General features: G+C 38.1%; 1 protein-coding gene across 2 annotated transcripts in view; it reads left to right on the forward strand.

The window, feature by feature from the left end:
• Nucleotides 1–4,581: 4,581 nt before the first annotated feature.
• The window catches only part of TMPRSS2 (transmembrane serine protease 2), a 31,429-nt gene continuing 17,353 nt past the window's right edge, over nt 4,582–18,657 (forward strand). Inside the window, exons 1-3 of one of the 2 annotated variants that reach the window (XM_039369221.1) lie at nt 4,582–4,599; nt 17,417–17,473; nt 18,141–18,339. In XM_039369221.1, coding sequence (XP_039225155.1) covers nt 17,459–17,473; nt 18,141–18,339 — 214 coding nt within the window. In that variant the 5' untranslated portion in view covers nt 4,582–4,599; nt 17,417–17,458. The other variant, XM_039369212.1, reaches the window with a different exon arrangement.

The following is an 18,657-nucleotide window of genomic DNA, read 5'->3' on the forward strand; positions in this document are numbered from 1 at the left end:
TGCTTGGCAACCAGTTCATACTTATGACCATTGCTGTGTCCCAAGGTCATGTGATCCCCTTTTGCGACCTTTTCAATGGGGAAGCCTGATTCAATTAAAAACTGGGTTACTAATTTATCAACTGCAGTGATACACTCAACAACTGTGGCAAGAAAGGTCGTAAAATGGGGCAAAACTCACGTAACAATTATCTCAAGTAACAACAGAAATTTTGGGGTCGATTGTGGTCATAAGTTGAGGACAACCTGTACGTGGTTATTTAGAATTAAATTCCAGATATTTGCTAAGTGTGCATAGGATTCATGGTTTCCTCTGAGGTTCCCCAGATCTGCAGAACACATCACACTACTTGGAGGTAGCCAATATCTCACCTATTATGTTGCTAAAGTATAATTCTCAGCTTCCCCATCATGGCTTAAGTGAGCTGAGTTTACTCCTAACTATGGCTCAACAATATCTGAAAGTTCACACATTTACTAGTTCTGACGTAACTAAATATGCATACAAGGATAAAATGTGTGACAAGTACAATCTCCATATGTTTTTTTGAATTCAACTGATTACCATTTAAAAACATTTATTTATTTGAATGTTTTACACAAAATGATACGCATTATCTGGGGCATCAAAATGTAACATTTAGGGATTACTGTATAACTAGCATATACAATCGTAATGTATATTTGTGTGGGATCTCCTAAAGTACTTCCAATGTCATATAAACTTTTTCAAAACATCTGGGCTAGATTGAGCCGGGGGTCATTATAAAACAAAGGGGAAAATAATTTTTGGTATCATATAGAAATAATTGCTGATCATACACTTAATGGTAACATAGAATTTTTGGCTAAGTACCTTTCCTAGATACAAATAAGGTACTCATACATATATTGTAATTCTTTTTCCTAACATAAATAGGTAACCAAATTAGGTATTGTTAGCTGCATGTTACATCCAAACTCAGAATTTTAATTTGTTATGCCTAGTAAGCCCAGATGTCAAGCCAAGTACCAAGTCATTTGTTGCTTTGTGAATATTAATTTATTTGGGAGCAATGAACCATGTTTCTAGTTCTGAACATAACATGCAGTTATAATTTCCTACTTCATTAACCTAGTCATGAAAGAGCAGGAATAAATGGGCTTCATGAATAAAAAAGCAGCTTATTTACATTAAGTCAGGATGAGGAAAGTATACTTGCTTAAAAAAAACATGTGACTATGAATATTGCTTGCTTATTCAAAGATACTTCCTCAAAATTATTCTTCTCATATTTCATTACACTCAAAGTGCTCTTTGACCTGAGCTAAGGTCCTGGTGATTATATGAACACATTTAAATTGTTTGTTTTTCTATCTTCAGCTTTCTACTTCAGGGATTTCCTAGTAGATTGTCATCCAAATATTAAGCAGATCTAACTTTTCTTAGCTTTTCAAGCTAATTAAGGGTTGGATAGATGTTGCCCTCTACTATTGCTATCTTTAAGAAAGAACTGAAAGTGCTTTAAAAACCTTTATGTCCCTCCAGGTTATTCAACAATCTTCAGAAATGCTTTTCATTCATTCTTTATCTTCTGTCTTTCATCCAAGAGCTAAAGAGGTCCATTCTGTCCTCCAGTTCCCCTCTCTGCGGAACAGCAACCTGTTTTTCAGTTGACAGATAGTGACTCACTCAAAGTCACCAAGTGAGATTACATGGCTGATTTTGATTTCCCATCTCCCAGTTCCAGTCCAACATCTTGCCTCCTTGCGTCCTTGGCTATACCTATAACTGTATTCTGCTTTGCAGAAACTGCATCAAGCAGGGAATCGATGATCTTGAAACATCAGAATGTTTACAAATTAATATACTCTAGCATTGATTGGAATTAATACCACTTTACAATGCCTCGGTAAGGCCACACTTGGAATACTGCATCCAGTTTTGGTCACCACGATGTAAAAAAGATGTTGAGACTCTAGAAACAGTACAGAGAAGAGCAACAAAGATGATCAGGGGACTGGAGGCTAAAATATATAAGGAATGGTTGCTGAAATTGGGAATGTCTAGTCCAATGAAGAGAAGGACGAGGGGGGACATGATAGCAGTGTTCCAATATCTCAGGGGCTGCCACAAAGAAGAGGGAGTCAAGCTATTTTCCAAAGCACCTGAAGGCAGGACAAGAAGCAACGGGTGGAAACTAAGCAAGGAGAGAAGCAACTTAGAACTAAGGAGAAACTTCCTGACAGAACAATTAACCAGTGGAACAACCTGCCTCCAGAAGCGGTGAATGCTCCAACACTGGAAGTTTTTAAGAAGAGAGTGGACAGCCATTTGTCCGAAATGGTATAGGGTTTCCTGCCTGAGCAGGAGGTTGGACTAAATGACCTCCAATGTGTCCTTTCCAACTTTACTATTATTATTATTATTATGGATCATCGCATAGTCAGCCAGATGTTCAGACTGGATTTGGCATTTTGTCTACCTATCGAGTCCTTACCCAGGACCTGGGATAGGCAGATGTGGATGTTTGATGGTATTACAGATATCGTCGCAGGATGGAAGCAGTTCCTAATAAGGCCGCCTTTTGCAATTGACTAATAGCGAATTTGTCAATGCCAATGGTGTTCAAGTGGTGCTCCAGTTGTTTTGGGATTGCACCCAAGGAGCCTATTACTATTGGTACTACCCTTGCTTGCTTTTGCCACAGTCTTTCTATTTCTATTTGTAGGTCTTTGTATTTTGTTATCTTCTCCAGTTCTTTCTCTTCTATTCTGCTGTCTCCAGGCACTGCCACGTCCACTATCCAGACTTTTTTGTCTTTCTTATCGACAATTGTTAAGTCTGGGGTGTTATGTTGCAGGTGCTTGTCTGTTTGAATTCTGAAGTCCCAGAGCAGTTTAATTTTATCATTTTCTATGACTTTCTCTATTTTATGATCCATTATTATTATTATTATTATTATTATTATTATTATTATTATTATTATTACTTTTAGAGAGCAATAATGTCTCAGAGATTGAACTTGCCTAGAAATCAAAATCATATCCTTCAAACTCAAAGACTTGGTTGCAGGATATAAGAACCTCGTTGCCTGAAGGAAAATGTCTATTTCTGACATGCACCTTTTTTCATGCATACTACACACAACATACTAACTTTGATTAATGAAACCATACATCCGTTTTTTCAATTTCCTGGGTTTGCATGGACTATAAAACAATAATGGGGCTGAGTTCATGCACCATGTTAAATTAGTACACAATCAGTTTTGAATTTAAGGCAGAGGTCTCCAACCTTTTGGGCACCAGGGACCGGTTCCCTGGAGAGAGGTTTTTCCACGGACCGGAGGGTGCGTGGTTTTGTGTGCTGCCTGCATCCCGCAGATGGGGCTTTGCTTGTTTATGTGGACCAGTTGCTGGCATGCCCCGGCCCAGTTCTGGTCCATGGAGTGGGGGTTGGGGACCCCTGATTTAGGGTATTGTGGGGAAAACAGCTTGTTTACAAAGAAAGATCCCATGTATGTGTTGGACCTTACTGTTTGGCAAACACAAGTAGGATAACTCACAAAGCTAGAAAATCTCAATGTCAATTAGAGCTTGTGGACTCCCACAAAACACCTTAAACATTAGCTTTGTGATTTATTGGTTCTTTTGATCAGGTGCCTCATGAAAGCTGTATTCCCAGGACATGCAGAGCACTGATTAGCCTAACATGATGTACAAACACAGCCCCTCCCCTGCTGATGTTTAGCTAAGTGTAAATTTGGGCAGATAACTACATTTAGTTTCCCAAGAATTATAAATTGGGGAGGGCTCAGAGAGAAACAAAGTATGAAGATATTGTGACAATATCTACTTTATTAAGGGTGACCGTTCCCAGAATTTGCTGAGATAGCCAACTACAGGTCATCCTCAAGTTATGACCACAATTGAGCCCAAAATGTATGTTGCTAAGTGAAACATTTGTTAAGTGAGTTTGCCCGATTTTACAACTTTTCTTGCCACCGTTGTTAAGAGAACGATTGCTTTTGTTAAGTTAGGAACATGGTTGTTAAGTGAATCTGGATTTCCCCATTGACACTGCTTGTCAGAAGGTTGCAAAAGTTGATCACATGACCCCAGGACACTGCAACCATCATAAATACGAACCACTTGCCAAGCATCTGAATTTTGATCATGTGACCATGGGGATGCTGCATCTGTGAAAAGTGTGAAAAAGTCATAAGTCACTTTTGACATAAGTCAAAGTTACAAAATGCCATTGTAACTTTGAACGTCACTAAATGAACTGTGGTAAGTCGAAGACTACCTGTATTCTTGCATTAGTCAGCTGAGTAACAAAGGCAATATAATAATTCAAAAATCTGTTCCTGCTTAGCTTCCCCATCCTTGAAACTATGCAGAAACTACACTTACTGGAAAGCAAGTAGCAGGATAGCTGGTTCCAGCACATTGTTTGTGGTATGTTTGCTCAGAAGTAAGCCCTCCCTGCCTGCCTTTAACGGAGTTTACTTCCAGGTAAGGCGTGCGGTGGATTGCAGTTTTAAGCTCCGCCCACGAATCCTCTGAACCTGCCCAGCGGGCGCTGCGTTCCGGGCACTTCTCTCCTTTTCTGCAGGTGAATAATAGCAGGTTGGGCCCGCCTGGCAGTATTAAGCGTTAAAGGGGAGGGCCTTTGGCACAGCCGTAACACAAGCGCACCCGAAGCCCTAGCGGAGCAACCTGGCGCTGTCTGGTTCCACTCGGTAGCGACTTGCGCGGCGTTTCCTCGCACCTCCGGAAAGGGCGCTGCTAGGTGCGAGCGGCTCCCGGGTAGCGCCTTCGCTTCCCCTGGAAGGACGGCGTGCGCATCTGCCGGCGCCCGGCTGAAAGAAGTGAGCGGCAGGGAGGTTGGGACGCGCAGCGAAAGCTCCTGAAGACCCCCCCCCCCGGTCGCGTGTCCTTTGCTCTTAGGTAAGCCCTGGGCTGGGTTTGGGAAAGAGGGCCTCGGCTTGGATCGAGGAGCTGGGGAGAGGCGACGGCATGCTGGGTGCTGGCGCGCTTTGCTCTTCCTCCCCCCCCCCCCGTGGTTGTCATCCCCTTTCCAGCCTTTCTTTTTCTGCCGGAAAGCCGGGAATGCCAAGGAGTGCAGTGGTTGGACTCGCTTTTTGTCGTCTTGGGGGCACGCACATTGTCAGCCGGCAATCTACTCGTTTATAAAGGAAATTGACGGTTTTGTCCAGCCATTCGCTTCTATCCAAAACTGCAGTTGCCTTACTGAGAGAAATGAGGTGGATCGTTTCCTGATGTACTTCATCCAAGGAGGACACCGCGTGTCGTTTTTTTAAAAACTTGTAATTTAAACTATCCTCACCCCTCCCTCCCTCTGTTCGTGGTGAAGCATTCAAAGACTATAGCCTGAGCACCTGTTGTTTTTCTTTGAATTATTTGGAGCCAGCCTTGTATATAATACACAATACGTGTTTGGCAAGAGCTGCAAGTGTGCTGTGGGTGTTCCTTAGTCTAGGATGGGCAGAGAGGGAACTCTACTAATCTGCTCAGATGTGAATTTCCTAAACAGTTTCCATTATTCAATGTCTTCATCTGAAGGGCTGATGATCTCTGTCTTCTTTGGGCCATTTAGAGCAGCATACTGGTGACCCCTTAACCAGTACACTTAACCACAGAGATTTACTTTCCACAACATACCAGGTTAAAAATGTGCTTAAATCATTTCTGGCTGTGAATATTTCATGCAAACCTAGCTAGTGACTGGTTAAAGACGAATCAGTGTTCTTTGGGAGCATAGAGCCTCGGTTGTCCTTAATCCTAGTCAGTGAACTGGACTCTGCTGGCAATAGCACATTTGCTTTCTAACCATAATTTTATGCTTCTTCGACAAGTTGTGTAAGTTTCATTCTACTATTTGTATTTAAATCGATATTTATGTCCCAGCCAATAGTGGGATGCGGATTGAAGCTACTGATTTTAAACAATGATCTTTGAGCCACAAAGGAGGATAGGTTTTCAATACAAATATTGATTGAATTTATATGCATATTATGATTTTCATAAAATCATAATATACATTATTTTTGTAATTTATGTTTATTTATATTTTTTATTTTTAGAATTCCATGCAAGTAAAATAATATAAACAGAGTTTGAAGATGGGACTATTTCTAATTGTAATTTTCCATTCTTATATGTGAAATCTTACCTAATTTTAAAATTATCTAAAGTATCTGAAACATGGATCTGGTTGGAAAAAAAACCCCTCTCCCTGATTTGTGGAAATGGGAAATATTCTCAGGGCTGAACTGTATGTTGAAACCAAGTCTTGGAGGTTTTTCAGGCTGTATTTTAGTGTTCAGTCCAAGTTCATCAATCAGCTTCCTCAAAAGAGTGTTGAAGGAGATCTTTATTCTGGTCAATAGAAAAATAAATCAACAGGCAAGTCTCTGTTAAGATCGTCTACCTTCCTCTTACTAGTGCTTCTCTAAAATACTTGGACATTAGAGCCAAGCAAGTTTGTGAGAATTTACAGTTTTGTATAGACCTATATAATGTTGAAGAATATACCATTGCTTATTGATATGTGCTTGAAATCCCCACCCCCTAATGTGGACAATTGCCTCTCAGTTACTAGAACTGAAGAGTGATATAAAATACCTTACTGGTTCTCTTTCTGCTTTATTGTTCTTTTGTTGTGAATATGGCACTTCTTTAGCAATATTATAATTGAGAAGCCACATTTGATAAAGAGAAGACCTGCCATTTAAGCTTGCCTGGGTGAAAAAGTTAGGGAATCTTCATTAATTTTAGAAAGTAAAAAGCTGAACTTGTCATTTCTAATCAAGTTGGGATTTCCATCTGTTTCATAAATTACTGTTGTAAAGGTAGAAAATAATTACATTTCTATGCTAATTCCAGAATCTTCTAAATATACTGCTGAACAACAGCCTGTGACTGCAGTATTGTGTCCATACAGCACTTATCAAATATACTAAGTAGTGTTAGCGAAACTATGTACAGTATTTTCCCCACTTCCTACCATCCCCACAAGAGTCATGTATTTTACTTGGTGTAGTGTAAAGTGACATTGTATGTGAAGTCCAACACCTTGTATGTAAATGCTAGTTTAAGAGGAAGAACCATCAACTGTATGCTAGTTGAAGGATCTTTTATCTGACAGTGTCAACCACTTTTATCTTATCTCCCTTTGGAGATAATTGTTAACACTGAACTGGCTTCAGGCATTTTCTGCTGTGAAAAAGAATTCTAACCTAGTGGAGTTAATCTATAGATAAATGAGGGAAAGAAGCTATTTTCCAATTCCTATCTTGTCCCCAATTTACTGTCCTTAAAACTGGTTCTGAAAGATCAAAAATCAGAAGGAGCCTGACAGTATGGTTGCCAATAAAATTTTTTTTATTGAAAGGTCTAAACTTCAACAGCTGTAGTTGTGAGCACTTGTTTACAGAAGCTGGGGGCTTTTAAAAATGTGTTGGTCAGAAAATGGGCTACCAGACTATTTTTGACTATGGCAAAGTGGCTCTTTTCTTACCATTTCTTAAAGATCAGGTGATCTTTCAGAAAAATATGGGTGAGTTTTTCAAGAAAAGAGGGAAAGGGAATACGAGCGCAGACCATTGTGAAGGCAGTTGAAATACAAGGAGGAAGAAGTCCCATATAAATTTGCCATGTAATCTGGGTGTGCAGTTCAGAAGGAAGCACAGAGTACAAAAATCACTGTGTGTAGTAGTTCAAGGAGAACTGTGATATTTTACATTACTTTTTAAAGGCTGAAAAATGTGAAAGCAAAACCAAAAACAATGTCCTGTAAAATATATATCTGCAATAAATATGTCTCCCAATGTTATTGATACAGAAAAATTGAAAATCAAATTTCAGTGTGGACATGTTTCAGTGTAAGTATACATAAAATTAAGTTTCAAGTGTCAGTCTGAACTTTGACACCTGAGACTTGGTTTTTTGTGCACTTTACGTGGGAGTAGCTTATTGCTAAGTAAACGTAGTTAAATTATATAGTATATACTCATTAGGAATGTGCAAGAGGGTAGAAGAGGCTAATCCATGTGCTCCAAGAATGGTAGTTTGTGTTTCCAGAAGAATATCTTGTCCTGAAAATGTTCAGATGCTACCCACTGCTCTTGCCTCCCACATTGGAACATGAAAGCACCTTGTTTCCTTATCCCTAGTACCTATTTGGTATTAAGGGGAAAAACTATAAGAAAAAGCTGTAAAACCAGGAATATGTTGGGTTCTGAGTGAGATGAGTGTCTTAAGCAGCAATTACTGGGGAGCAACACCAGAGCTTTGCAAATGTAATGTATCCTGTTCATGCAGTTAAAACTACTGCTATCAGCTATAGCAGGACATACAAGTCCACTGCCAGCGCTGAAGCCAGATTTAGCTGCTTGTCCAGTTGACTAACACATTCGTTGCTTAGGCGGGAAAATGTATTGTGTTTGGCCCGGTTCTGAAATATACCTAGTCAGAAGTTACTAACTGCCAGGAAAGGGAAGAAAAGCGAACTATACCTTGCATAGTATTGTATTGTTTTCCTCAATCCAAATGTCTGAGTAAAATAAAAGGGGCCATATTCACAAACTGTATGTGCAGGCTGGCAGGTGAACAACTCAAATGAAAATGCAATTTACTGCCTTTTTTTAAAGAAAGTAACTCATCCCTGTTGTTTAGGATATTTCCATGTTTATGATCTTCTTTGGAAATTCCTTTGTTAGAAATACATCTACTGATTTTTTTACCCCCCCAGTGATGGCCAACGGTCTGATTATAAATTGCATATATCTAATATCTCATAGTACTTCCTCCAAATGTACAACTTTTCTGTTTGACTAGGCTAGTGTTCAAAAGTATGCTCTAATGCAGGGGTGTCAAACTGCCACCCGTAGGCTGGACGCATCACAATGAAATCACGCCCACTCCATTGCCGGCAATGGGGAAAAAGCTCTGATACGTCGTGCGATGTCACGTGATGTCGTGAGTTTGACATGTCTGCTCTAATGTAATACCAAAGTAGGCAGCTTTTCTTCCTAACTTTGCAACTAGAATTACAGTTTAAAAATAAATAAATAATAGTTTAAAAACTATTTTGAACCAGGAGGCCTCAAGTGATATGTTACCTGAGAAGCAGGGTTGGAATTTTGGACTTAATAGAGTTTCATAGGTAATTTAATTATGTTGTGTAAACCTAACGTAAAATACATGAAATATCTAATTAAGTGGATGTATTAGGAAACTAAGGCTCTTGATTTCCTGTATTTCTAGACTTGGGCATGTGGAAAGGGGGGTGGGGGTGGGGGATGCTTTTCCAAGTGAATAGCCTTTACGGTATGCATAGAGCAAATGCATTTTTAATGATAGTGACAGTGTGCTACAAAACAGCTTGACATAAGGGAAGTTCTGACAAAGAACAGTGCCCAAAGCATCTGAAACTATGTATTTACATTTTCTCAACTGATCTTCATGAGAAGGTTCACAGTTCTCCCTCAGTATTACGAAGCTGACTGTATATGACATCCCAGATTATTGGCTCAGGAGAACTAACAAATTGCTTAAGACAGGACTGACTTAAGCAAACATGTCTCCTAAATCCAAAACAGGAGTTCCATCTCTGGAAACAAAGTGAAATGCAATGAAAGGTGTTCTGAGCTAGTTAAATATTGCTTTACCCTTTTCATTTACCCTGAGTCTTTTCCTATCTGCAGGTATTTGGGTTTGAGCCTAAGTTTTGAAGAGGCCTCATACCTCTTGGTGCAAATCATACATTTGGATACTGAACTATGGAGAGCTATTTTAAAATGTGAAAATGGTTTCTCTCTCTATATATATTGAGCAGGAATGTATGCTTTCCATTACACTACAAGAGCTGTGTGGTCCAATCTAAATTGTTCCCCATGCCCAAAATAAAATCTGTGGCTAATATTAAAGAAATTTAGAGATAACTTTGGATAGGTGAACCATCGAGAAAAGAAAAAAAAGAACAATTCAGTTAGGAGCAAATGAGTGACTTTTCAAGATACTGTTATTGCACCCTACAACAATAGATGAGGATTCCGGTATTTACTTCTTATCTTGATCTACTGGAAGCACTGAAAACAATTTGACTCATTTGAAGAATTTATGATATAACACTATCTCAGATAAGTAAAAGGTAATGTTGATATATCAGAAATTCTTCAAAGATAGCTTTGAGTGCTGTACTCTTAAGACTTTAGGCATAGCATTACTGTAATTGGTGTTATAAAAGGAATTTCTCTTAACGTGTTATGGCATCCTCTGCCCAATCCATTACAGCACGAGTAGTCAGGTAACATGGCATCTGCTTTGTTAGCATTTGACTCAATATACTTATTTGCTCATAATCTGCATTTAATCAAATATAAGAAAAATAGCAGAGTGACTTTTCTCTGTAGGAGACCACTATGTTTTTTGTGTATCAAAATAATACACAAAAGCTCTGTGTGCTGTCTTGTGCATGTGAAAAAGTAAGTATACCCTCTTTGAGTTCTATGGTTTTACGAATCAGAACCTAATAAAAATCATCTGCTCTTTAGCAGTTCTTAAAAGTAGGTAAATACAACTTCACATGAGCAACAGCACATGACACATTAAACCGTGTCATCATTTATTTTACAAAAAGGAAACCAAAATGGAGAAGCTATGTGTAAAAAAGTAAGTACTCCCTTACTGTTTCCATATGTATGAAGAAGCTAAGTGGCAATCAGGTGTTTCTAATTAAGTGCCCTTGATTAAATTGATCATCAGCAAGTGTCACTATCTCTAGGAGGTAATTAAAGTATTAGGACAGGGGTGTCAAACTGCTGGCCCGCGAGCCGGTTGCATCATACAGATGTCACGCCCACCCCAGCTCTGGCAATGTAAAAAAAATTGTGATATGTCGCAACACGTTACATGAGTTTGACACCCGTGTATTAGGAGTTTGTTGTCTCCAGCACTGAGGTGTGTGTTAACACAACGCCAAAAAGTAAATACATCAGCAATGATCTTAGAAAAGCAATTGTCACTGCCCTTCAATCTGGGAAAAGTTATTAACAGGGGTTCCTAATCCCGGGGCTGGGGTCCATTTGGAACCAGGTCATTCAGAATGTGTGCCTGCCACTTGTGCAAATGGAGTTGTGCAAACGTGCTCACTTGCTGCTTGCACAGAACCATCCCCTCTCCCCTCTCCCATCACCATCACTGGTCTACAAAGCCAGAAAGACTGGAAACCACTGGATTATATAGCCATTTCCAAACAATTAAAAACCCTTCATTCTACAGTGAGGAAGATTACTCACAAGTGGAAAACAGTTGCCAATCTTCCCAAGAGTGCAAGTCCCAGAAAATTCACCCCAAGGTCAGACTACGCAATGCTCAGAAAAATTGTAAAAAAACCAAGAGTTACATCTTAGACTCTTTAGGTCTCAGTTAGCATGTTAAATGTTAAAGTTGATGACAGCACAACTGGAAAAAGACTGAACAAGTATGGTTTGTTTGGAAGGCTTGCCATGAGAAAGACTCTTCTCTCCAAAAAGAAATGGCAGCATGGCTTAGGTTTGCAAAGTTGTATCTGAACAAATCACAAGACTTTTGGAACACTGTCCTTTGGACAGATGAGATCAAAGTGGAGATGTTTGGCCATAATTTACAGTGCCACATTGGCAAAAATGAAACACAGAGTATCAGCACAAACACCTCATGCCAACTGTCAAGCACAGTGGTGGAGGGGTGATAATTTGTGCTTGTTTTGCAACCACAAGATCCAGGCACCTTGCAAATCATTAAATTGACCATGAATTCCTCTGTATATCAAAGCATTCTAGAATCAAATATGAGGCCATCTTTCCACATATAGCTTGGTCAACACTGGGTCATGAAACAGGACAATGATCCCAAGCACACCAGCAAATCTACAACAAAATCACTAAAAAAGAAAAGAATCAAGGTGTTACAATGGCTTAGTCGAAGTCCAGACCTCAATCCAATTGAAATGCTATGGCAGGACCTCAAAAGAGAGCTGTGCAGAAACAGATGCTCACAAACTTCAACGAAGTAAAGCAATGTTGTAAAGAAGAGGGGACCAAAATTCCTCCACAATGATGTGAGAGACTGATAAAGTTAGACAGAAAACAATTACTTCAAGTTATTGCTGCTAAAGGTGGTTCTGTACTTACTTTTTTAACATGGCTTTTCCATTTTGGCTTTTTTTTTGTAAAATAAATGATGACATGGTATAATATGTCATGTGTTGTTGCTCATCTGAGATTGTATTTATCTACTTTTAAGAACTGCTAAGGACCAGGTGATTTTTTTTTACTATGTCCTAATATGTAAAACCATGGAACTCAAAGAGAGCGTACTTACTTTTTCACAAGACTGTATTTGTACTGGGAAGTACAGGGTGGATTACATACTGTCAGCTCTAAGTCATGTGATTGATAGCATTCCAAGTCATTGCCCACCTGTTTTCCCATAGAGATGGGTGAAGGAGATTTGGAAGGACCTTTTTTCCTCCACAGCTTTTGACAAGATATAGCCCCTTTTCAGACTTGATCTTTGCTTGCTTCTTGTACAATGTCAAATTTGGCTCTGTTCTATTGAATATTTGGAGAATTATCATGCTGGTAAATGGCAGAGTCCATTTCCATTATTTCTTTCCAATGTTCCTTTGAATCAGAAATAATTTTTGAAAAGGTAGGGGGAGAAGTGCCTAAGGACAAAAAATATGCTGAAGAATGTTCACTAGAAGGAAGCAGTGTGTTATGTATTGAAATTACAGACCAGATCAATAAATCTCTATCTGGAATTACCCTAGTTACAACATTATCCCTTGGAAACTGTATGGTCAGTGAATTTCATCACATGACTCTAAAATAATTACCTGAGTAACACTACAGCAGTATTAGTATGTTATTTTGATTTTCTTTCAGACGTGTGCTGCTTGTGTCAATCATTTCACTGGGTTGGTTTTGATTTCTACTTCCTTGTATGTTCTTAACATTCCAGTTATATAATTAAAGTTGTAAATTACTGACATGAATACATGTTCCTGACTCAAAAGAAAAGAATCTAAAAAGATCTGGTTTTCAGCATGCAAATTATTTGTGAATTAGCAGGTCATGGTCTATAGAGATATGACAAAGACTCTTGGAAACTCCTATTACACTACTTGGAAGTCTGATTCAGAAAAATTTGAGAGAAATGTATACAATACTATGTAGAAAATGCATTTATAAGAAAGGAAGAACTGTTAGACCTACAACACACATTGCTTATTCTCTGTTTACTTTCAAGAAATGGTAATACAATATATATCTATAATCCATCAATGAAGGAACTATTATTGAGTTCAGTGAGAAGTCTTGAGTAAATGGAGCACAAGCTTGTCAGGCCAATTTTAATTTCAGTAGGATCAATGGAACAAGCCAGGTATCGTATTACAGTCCTCCTCTTGGATCTATTTGAAATTAATCTTATGCACACTTATCTTGAATAATTTCCACTGGACACTCCTGAATATTCACTCCTGAATAAACACATTTAATATGTTTGTATTTATCTGAATCAAACTTATGCATTATTAGATGTGCTATGAAGAGGTAGAGTACCATAGAAAGGATTGAGTTGCTCTGTAGTTTTTCTTTAATTTTCAAAATATTGTAGCAAGCAAAACTGAATTATATATTTCTTAGAAATCATACATTCTGCCTAGGAGTGTAGAAATAAATAAGCCACATTTCCCTGAATACTAATTGTTTTCAGTGCTGCACTAGCTCAGCATAAGACCATAAGGAGTGTCCTGCTGGATCAGATCTCTGTCCCATCTTATCCACAACCTGTTTTACTTGGCCAACAAACTACATAAAGAAGTCCACTAATCTCCCAGAAGATGGCCATCGGAGGCAATCAAACTGACATTGTTCCCCTTGACTTCCATGAATTGATCCAAACAATTATTTAAGCCAGACATCCTGATTCACCTTGTAGTAAATTCCAAGGTTGAATTATGTGCTATTGAGCAGTTTACCATTAGTCCAAGTTATCTTTGTTCATCAGTTATTGTTACGTTAGATTCCATTAGTTTGTATGAGTAATTGGGATTTTTGGCATCAAGTGCATCACTACAACTTGCTCACATTGAATGGCATTTTCTATTTCGATATTCACTCTCCAAATGTGCAAATATCTCCTTTGGAACTCTTCAGAATCCCTTGCTGTTTTTACCACACTGACTAATTTAGTGTCATCAGTACTGGCTATTCTACTTGTCAAACACAATTCCAGATCATTCATAAATAGGTTAAAAAGCACTGGAATTGGGAATGATCCCAGGGGAAGGGACTAGTTACATCCCACCATTATGTCTATGGAGATTCTCAGTTATCATTGAGAAAACAAGAAAGTCCAGTTGTCTCCTGAAAAAGCACCTTTAGGACAACCATGACCTGAATGACTGAGAATCTCCATAGACGTTTAACTATGCACTTTGGGATGAACAGATTTCCAGGAAACATTGCAGACTACAGGAACCATTTGTGCTTCAGTTTGAGATGCAGTCAACACAGACTTATCCCAAACAGCCTGTGCCTGTCTTCAACAGTGAAGGGACCCAGGGCAGAAAACATCCTGCAGCCAAGAAAGCGCCACACATATTTGCACCTACACAGGTGACTCTGAAGACACAGATAGACCTCCAAATGGCCTCAACCACTCTCTAGTCTAAAAGAATGTAAAGGACCAGCTGTCTGCAAGGAATATAAATCCTTCCATTCCCCACCATCCAGTCAGAGCTGAAGAAGCTTCTTAGATGAGAAGCAAAACGTATTCAAAGAAAAAACAAAGTCCAGTTGGCTCCTGAAAAAGCACCTTTGGGATCCCACCATTATGAGAAATGTTCATTCACTTCTGCTCCTTCTTTCCTATTCCTTAGCTAGGTATTTATCTGCATGAGAATCCTCCCTTTTATTTCAAGGCCCTTAAGTTTATTGCCTTTCTTTGGTGATGGACTTTATCAAGGGTTTTTTTTTTCTTTTCAGAAACCAAGTAGGTAATGTCTGTTAGCTTGCCTTTATCTACATATTTAATTAACACTTTTAAAAAACTACAGAATCTTCCCTTAGTTAAGCCAAGTTGGGGAAGCTTGAACAAGGCCTGCATCTCTAAATGTTTAGTAATTTTATCTTTAACAGCAGTTTCCACTATCTTCCCCAGAACAGATATTAAGCTGACTGGTTTCCCCATGATTTTTTTAAAAATATAGTTACGTTGGCCACCTTCCAGTTCTCAGGTATAGAAGCAGAGTGTAGAGAAGTGAAGCAGTTTGAAGATCCACAACCTTAACTCTAAGCTCCTTAATAACACTTGTGGGATGCTATAGAGCCTGAAGATTTATGTTCCATTTTTCAATAAGGCCTAGTATTTTTTCTGTATGTCATCACCTGGTAACTTGATTCACTGGTCTCTTTTACCTAGAAGACAAGATCTCCCACTACATCCTTCTCTGTCTTTCCTGTAAGGTTTGCAACCAGAAAAGAACCAGGCCCACTGATATTCCCTAATCCACCAGGTTTGTGTTACACCTACTACATTGATACTATCTTCTAAGAACAGGCATTCCAGTTTTCTCATTTTGGCCCACAGGTTCCTAGCATTCAATACTACCTGTAGTACGCAGCATCTGCTCTTGTTTCTCTGGGTTTCTGCCATATTTGCTTGTTTTATTTGACTTTGTGGAATAATCATTACAACTGATTATATTATCCTGTCCTGTTTCCAATTATTGTTGTTATTTCCAAATATTGTGGTTTCCAATTATTGTTTCCAAACCTGATGCTCCTCAGAGCCCCTACCTTACCTTGAGCTTTGTCTGGAAAGAAAAATGGACTCCAAATATCCAAGATTTGAACTTCAAACTTACTCATTTCAGGATGGAGCAGCGGGTGGTATGTCTAATTTCAAAAGATTTGGTGCTTGAAGAAGGGGTATATAGCTGGCAATCATATAAAGCAGCAACTGAGATTTGGAATAGTTTTGGGCTGCTGCTATTTGAACATTGAATATTATGTCCCTTTATCTGCTTTGAGGAGATTGCTGGTCTTGGGGAATTTGGTGACAGACATAACTAATAAAAATAATTTGGAAGCACAAGAAAATATACTCAGATTTCATTAATTGCTAATAGGATTTTGGCATTTTGAAATTTTAGTTGAAGCAACTAAATGAAGCAACATCAAGTTACATTTAACTATTGTAGATGAAATGTTTAGAAGTTTCAGCATACAAACACACACACACATTAAGGAGAACTCTCAGGTCAGTAAGGAACACTCATGCAGAAACCTCTATGGTTGAATTTTGGGCTCACGATGTTGCTATTATTATCAGCTGTTTCTGCTTATGTTGCTACATTTTTATTTTTATGGTGTCTTGTTAATATGCAAGTGGTTGGTTTATTTTTTTTTAGACTTTATGTAATAAACAAAAAAAGGAAAGCACAAAACAAAAGTACAAAAAAATATACAACAATCAGCAATGGATAACGTTTACATTTTATCACCAGATTTTATAACTTTTGCCAAATGTTGCTTAGATAAGGTACTGGTGCTTCAGCTCCTTAATGAAGTTGTAGAACTACAGCTGTGAGTAAAAGCTGATGGGGCAGAAAAGGGGGCCTCCTTCAATTTTAGTGCTTATCCCACAAAATAAAAAAAAGACTGTTTATTGCCATCACTGATCATTCCAATTATTCCCAATTTAAAATAGTCATTTCTATGTTTAGATTAAACACAAATGCTAATAACAAAATATGTATCTTGTGTCTGCTTTTCTGACCAATTTTGCCACTGCCTAATTCTTTAGAATTAATTACATGGTTGCAAAGTGTGCAGTATTTAATTACATAGTTGTTCTCTGGCAATTCTCAGAACTCTTTTCCCATCGGGATCTTCTCCAGGGATGCTCACTTGTGTTCTTCTTCCTTAACGCTGGTTAATATTTTCCTCTCTCCATTTGTAAAGCTGCTCTTTGCTTTAAACTATTTTTATGTAACTGCTGCATTGCTACTTTATTGCAATTCAAATTTTTAACTTCTATTAGGAGGCAACCCAAAAGCTTTGTTACTGGGTGGTGTGCATATACTATCGGTAAAATAGTAAATATTCCATTTTTTTTGTTTGTTTGTTAAGACTAGAGACACATCTTTGCTATGGGAATGAAATCTAATCCAGAGTTTGTGGCAGGCACTTGAGCTTTTATAGAAATAGTATTTTTCCAATGGCCACTTATTTATTTATTTTTGTATGTGTGCTAGAATCTGATGAATAGTCTCACTAAAATAAGGACTCAGTAATTTGAAATTTCATTTTGAAATAAAAACAAAAATAGAAAACCTTTTTCTGTTTTCATAGGTTTATAACAAACTTGCCATAATTCAGCTGCCCAGAATCAAGATGGCATCTAACTTGGTAAGTGAGCAATCTCAAAAGTACGCTACTGCGGTCCAGTATATGGTGGTTGGTAAAAGTGTTCCTGTTTATGGGAAAAAGTTTCTCAATTACTAGTTAGTTAACATAGAAGGAATACTGTGTTAATCTGTAGTAGCCAAAAATCAGAAGGAATGTGACCTTTTCAGGTCAACACTTTTTATTAAAAGGTATAAACTTTTGCAAGCTATGGTTTGTGGATTTCTGTTTTTTAGTTTAGAGCAGGTGTCCCCAACCCCCAGTCCATGGACCAATATCGGGCTGCGGCATGCTGGTTCGCACAAATAAGCAAAGCCCCATCTGCAGGATGCAGGCAGCACACAATAAGAGGGAGGAAGAGGGAAGTGAGAGAAGAGGGCAGAGGGTGGATGCGGTTTGGGGGGAGATGGGTGAGCAATTCCGAAAGTTGTGTGTATAAATTTATTTTATGCTTTATCTGAAGTATTTTTATGATGTAATGGGAAATTGAAAATAAAAAAAAATTTGCAATTAAAAAAAAAAACATGCACCCTCCGGTCCGTGGAAAAACCTCTCTCCGTGGAAGGTTTGGGGCTTATGGTTTAGAGGTTTTATTTCACTGTAGTACTGCTGAGTTATAGAAGCTTATAACTGCTTATTTTTTGTTTGTGTTTCTGTTGTGATTATTTAGAGGCCAGCTCCATATTATGAAAATTATGCATACCAGGCAGAAAGTGTTCCTCCAAGATTTACTAAAGATTATAATATGTATCCACATTACACACCTACATATTATCCTTCATCAGTGCCTCATTATGTTCCAAGAGTTTCTACTCAACAATCAAACCCATTGCCAATTTTACAGATAAAATCTTCAAAATGTACACCAAGTAAGCTTTGCTTCCCATTTATTTTTTTAAAAAAAAGTTTTGATGCAAATTAGGCCTGTTTGGGTATGTTTTAAGAATACTTTGGTTGATTTGTATGTTTCAGACATATTTTATATGATTAGGATCCTATTGTTGCAACAATACAAAGTAAGCAAGTTTGCAGACCCTGATCTTCAAATTGTCCTGGTTAATAAGATTGTTTTTCTTAAAAACATTTCATAAATAGTAAACAAATAAATAAAAAATACATACATACATATATACACACACATACCACACACATACACGCACAATTAATTTTATTATTACTGCTAATAA

This window comes from Crotalus tigris, unplaced genomic scaffold, assembly GCF_016545835.1.
Source record: "Crotalus tigris isolate CLP2741 ecotype Arizona unplaced genomic scaffold, ASM1654583v1 scf7180000017601.7605149639:7615979, whole genome shotgun sequence".
Lineage (NCBI taxonomy): Eukaryota > Metazoa > Chordata > Lepidosauria > Squamata > Viperidae > Crotalus > Crotalus tigris.